Source organism: Lactuca sativa, chromosome 5 (genome assembly GCF_002870075.4).
Source record: "Lactuca sativa cultivar Salinas chromosome 5, Lsat_Salinas_v11, whole genome shotgun sequence".
Taxonomy (NCBI): domain Eukaryota; kingdom Viridiplantae; phylum Streptophyta; class Magnoliopsida; order Asterales; family Asteraceae; genus Lactuca; species Lactuca sativa.
Window position 1 is genome coordinate 49,682,389 of NC_056627.2, and position 4,639 is coordinate 49,687,027.

Consider the following 4,639-nt stretch of genomic DNA (forward strand, 5'->3'; position numbering starts at 1 on the left):
TAATTTCTCTATTTTTGAGACTTCGAAAAGCCAACACAACCCTGGTTCTTTCTTTCTTTCTTGATTATCTCAATTTTTTTCAATGTCAGTTTGTTGAGATTAAAAAAAACAAATTAACAAGAAGCAAATGTAAACGATTTCAATAGGATCTAGCTGATTAGAGAATGTTTCAATAACTCGTATGTTTAAAGAGTATCATACCATTAAATTTCTAACCAAAAAAATTATATATACACTAAAATCCCAATATTTTCAACGATTTGACAAAAAAGTCCTAACCTTTTTTTTTTTTTTGACAGTAAAGTCCTAATTGACGATTTGACAAAAAAAATCTTAAACTTTATTTTTTTGACAAAAAAATCCTAATTACCGGCTAACCGGGAAAAAAGGGTAAAAGTGTCAAAAACTGCCGGCAATTTGGACTTTACTGTCAAAAAAATAAAGTTTAGGACTTTCTTGTCAAACAAATTCGTTTTTTTAGGTTTCTAATTTCTCTATTTTTGAGACTTCAAAAAGCCAACACAACCCTGGTTCTTTCTTTCTTTCTTGATTATCTCAATTTTTTTCAATGTCAGTTTGTTGAGATTAAAAAAACAAATTAACAAGAAGCAAATGTAAACGATTTCAATAGGATCTAGCTGATTAGAGAATGTTTCAATAACTCGTATGTTTAAAGAGTATCATACCATTAAATTTCTAACCAAAAAAATTATATATACACTAAAATCCCAATATTTTCAACGATTTGACAAAAAAGTCCTAACCTTTATTTTTTTTGACAGTAAAGTCCTAATTGACGATTTGACAAAAAAATCCTAAACTTTATTTTTTTGACAAAAAAATCCTAATTACCGGCTAACCGGGAAAAAAGGGTAAAAGTGTCAAAAACTGCCGGTAATTTGGACTTTACTGTCAAAAAAATAAAGTTTAGGACTTTCTTGTCAAATCGATGAAAATATTGGGACTTTACTGTATACATATATGTTTCGGATAACTTCTAAACAATTCGAAATTCTTAGGCTACAGAACCGGAGCTCGGCAATGTATATGTCGAGCATGTGTGACAATTGACATGACAAACACCACCCATGGAAGTGCATGTGGCATGACAAAATAACTAAGAAGCTTGGTACCCTTTCCCAAGTCTCTGTCCTCCTCTTATCTCATACTCACAACACTCTCTTCATCTTTTCCCCCCCTTCTCTCTCATCCTTTTATTTTCCAATTCCTCTTGTTTGGAAAAAGAAAAGACAAAACTGCACAAATGGTCCTTATGGTTAGCTGAAAATTGTCACTTTGGTCCAAAAAAGTTTGGACTAGCACTAGAGGTCCAAACTTTTCATTTTGTTGTGAGTTTGGTCCAGTTATCTATAAACTTTTTCATAATGATTATTTTGCCCTTTATTTTTTTTCTTTTTCAGTTTTTTATTATTTAAATATTTGTTTTATTAAAAGAAAAAATAAAAAAGAAAATTTACATTTTCAATTTTATTTTTATATTTTTTATAACAAAATAAAAAAAATAAAAATGAAATCTCTCTCATATACAACATCTCTCTCTCTCTCTCTCTCTCTCTCTCTCTCTCTCTCCATCTGGGTTTGTTTTGATAAAAGAGTAAATTACACTAATGACCCCTATGGTTTGGTGTAATTTGCACGTTTGGTCCCTAACTTGTTTTTTTAACTCGGAAGGTCCATATTATTTGTTTTTGTTACGTGCTTGGTCCCTGTCTTACCTAAAAAGACTACTTTCCCTTGATTTTTTTTCATTTATTTAATCGAACACACTCCCAACCTCACCCCGTCACCTTACCTTACCTACCCCATCATTTTCCCTTATTTAAATAATAGTATTTTTAGGTAAGATAGGGACCAAGTGCATAAACAAAAATAAATAGTAGGGACCAAGAATGTAACAAAAACAAATAGTAGAGACCTTCCGAGTTAAAAAAATAAGTTAGGGACTAAACGCGCAAATTACCCAAAACCATAAGGACCATTCGTGTAATTTACTCTTGATAAAACCCAAGAACATCATCATAAATTCAAGAGCACTCAGAAGTATGACTTGTACTCTGTTGTACTACTGCTCATAACCATCTCTTCTTCTTCTTCGTCTTCAGGAGGCATGTTGAGATCAAGAAACCCTCGAGTTTCACAAAAGAGGTCATTGCGTTTCTTGATCACATTCGTGTTTTCTTTATTCATTTTAGCTTCGGAAATCAAGTGTGATCTTTTGTGGCCACCTAAAGCTTGGCCTGAAGAAAACATCTTTAAGCAAATTGGACACTCATGTGCTCCCAACACCACTTTTTTCTTCTTCAAACAACCAACACCAAGATCGAAACTTGATAATTCTTGATGACCTTTAGATGTTTTTGGATCAAACCCTTTGATTGTTTGATCGTGATCTAACACGGGTTTGTTTTCGTTTTGGATTTTTGAATCAAAATCTCCCTTTAGCTTGCTGTGACTTGCTTTATGCCCACCAAGTGCTTGATAAGAATGAAAACTCTTGTTGCAAGTAACACACTCGAATTTTCTCTTACTTGAATCCTCAAATTCACCAAAACCTGAATCCAATTTGTCATGTTTTATCAAACCTACCTCAGATCTTCCAAGAAAATCAAAACCAACTTGAGTTTCTGCTAATTTCTTCATCTTGGAACCATTACCAATCAAATCTTTACTCAAATTTACCAAAACAGAGGAATTATAGTGATCGGTGGATTCAAATTCATTACCCCATTTCCCCAAATCTCTAGAAAGCATCATCAAAGATATAGCAACATCTGTTTCTGGTTCTTGTTGGATTTCGGACACCATACTTGTTGAAGCATTATTACTACTAATTTGATTACTATTAGCATTCAAAGAAATTGAAGATGACACTGTTGTGATTATTGCAGTTGCATTAGAAGCGACTATATACCTTTTGTTTCGTCTGTTTCTCGATCTCTTTATTTGACGATTTTTGGCATCTGAATTCTCATTATCTGAATAGCTAATCCAAGAATCTCGATTCAGACTTGCAATATTCTTGTTCTTGTTGTTTAAGAGTTTGATCGAGTGACATTTCATATGCCCAAACAAAGCCTTCCACGATTGAAACCCTTTTCCACATTCTTTACAGAGTTTATCGAGAACAGTCGAACAAGTTTTGTTCCCGACCTGATGATGATGATGATGATGATGGTGATCAGTGGAGCTGATTACATGAGACCTCATATGACCCCCCAAAGATCTTCCACAAGGGAAGCTCTTGTTGCAGTATTTACACATGTGTTTCATCGATTCCTGATCAATCTCTTCCATTAATTTCTGATCGAATATACGAAATTCAGATCAAATTCAAGAACAGAGCCAAACGAAAACTGTGAATTATATTTGAGTAAGTAACAAGACCGAAAGCTCAGATCGGGAGTGCGTATTCAGAAATCAGAATTAATCCTTCAAGATTGAAGTGAAAAACGAAGAACGAAGAACGCATCTGGCATTTCATGGTATTAATTCTTGATGAAGAAGATGATTGAAGGTAGCTAGTATGGAGTAGAAGGTATTTGGTTGGTTTGTTGAGAATGGAAGTTAAATAAAAGGGGGATGATGGGTCGGTTACCTTTGTTGCTAATGATGGCGAAGAAGAAGCAAAGAGAAATTAAAGGAAAGAAGTGGTTTACACTCACAGTCACACTCTGTTTCTCTCTCTCTCTCTCTCTCTCTCTCATATACTTTTAGAGAGAAAGAAACCCATGAACATGAATCTTTAGAGAGAGAGAGAGAGAGAGAGAGAGAGAGAGAGCTAAATTTGGAGGACGATTGGAGAAATCCATGCATGGAAGCAAGGATAGAAAAGAAGGTAAAGCAAAGAAGGCCGCACGTGTACTCGGAGTAAGGATCCTAGGCAGCAGAAAATCAACGGATGAGATTGCGCCACGTTGGTCATCTGTATGGAGTATGGTAGTGGAAGCAAGATCCTCTCCCCCCTGATTCTACCCCACATCTCCAGCTAAACTATTCTCCCTTGGAAGCACAAACCCCACTAGTAGTACTACCCATTAAAAACAAAATGAATATTTATTTATTGCACAATTTATTTTTTTGAATGGCTATTCTACAATTTAATAAGTGATAAAACTATGACGGAGACGATTTTTTATTTTAATTTTATTATAAGAAATATAATTTTTTTATTTTATTATAAAAATATGGTATGAATTATGTAAAAATTAATATATTTTATGGTTTTTCGATTTAATCGTCTAAATAATTTTTTTTTTCCCAAATTTAGCCGTTAAAACTATGTAAGCTTTATTTAGCAAGGTGAATGATTAAATTTTGAGCAAGGTTCTAAATAACGTAAGGCGTGGCTTGACGGCAAGGTAAAAGTTAAGCCACGATAAGTCTTGGCCAGCCATGACGTTTTTTAAGGTGTGAGTATATTATATACATAAAAAGATATAAATCATATAATTATTGAATTTTATCAAATATATGAAGTTTTTAGAAGTTTTATATTAATATCTAATAGAAAAAAATTAACAAAAACTCATTTATTTTAGACCCGATAAAAAAAACAAAAGAAAAAAAATCAAAAAAACTCGTGCCTTGAAAAAAACTCGCGACATAACGCGATAAGGCG

At 33.3% G+C, this 4,639-nt stretch overlaps 1 protein-coding gene across 1 annotated transcript; it reads right to left on the minus strand.

Annotated features, from left to right (window-relative positions):
• Positions 1–1,525: 1,525 nt before the first annotated feature.
• On the minus strand, positions 1,526–3,831 carry LOC111883279 (zinc finger protein ZAT1). Its single transcript, XM_023879617.3, has one exon. The coding sequence runs from the start codon at positions 3,313–3,315 to the stop codon at positions 2,056–2,058; it is 1,260 nt and encodes a 419-aa protein (XP_023735385.1). The 5' UTR covers positions 3,316–3,831; the 3' UTR covers positions 1,526–2,055.
• Positions 3,832–4,639: the final 808 nt, after the last annotated feature.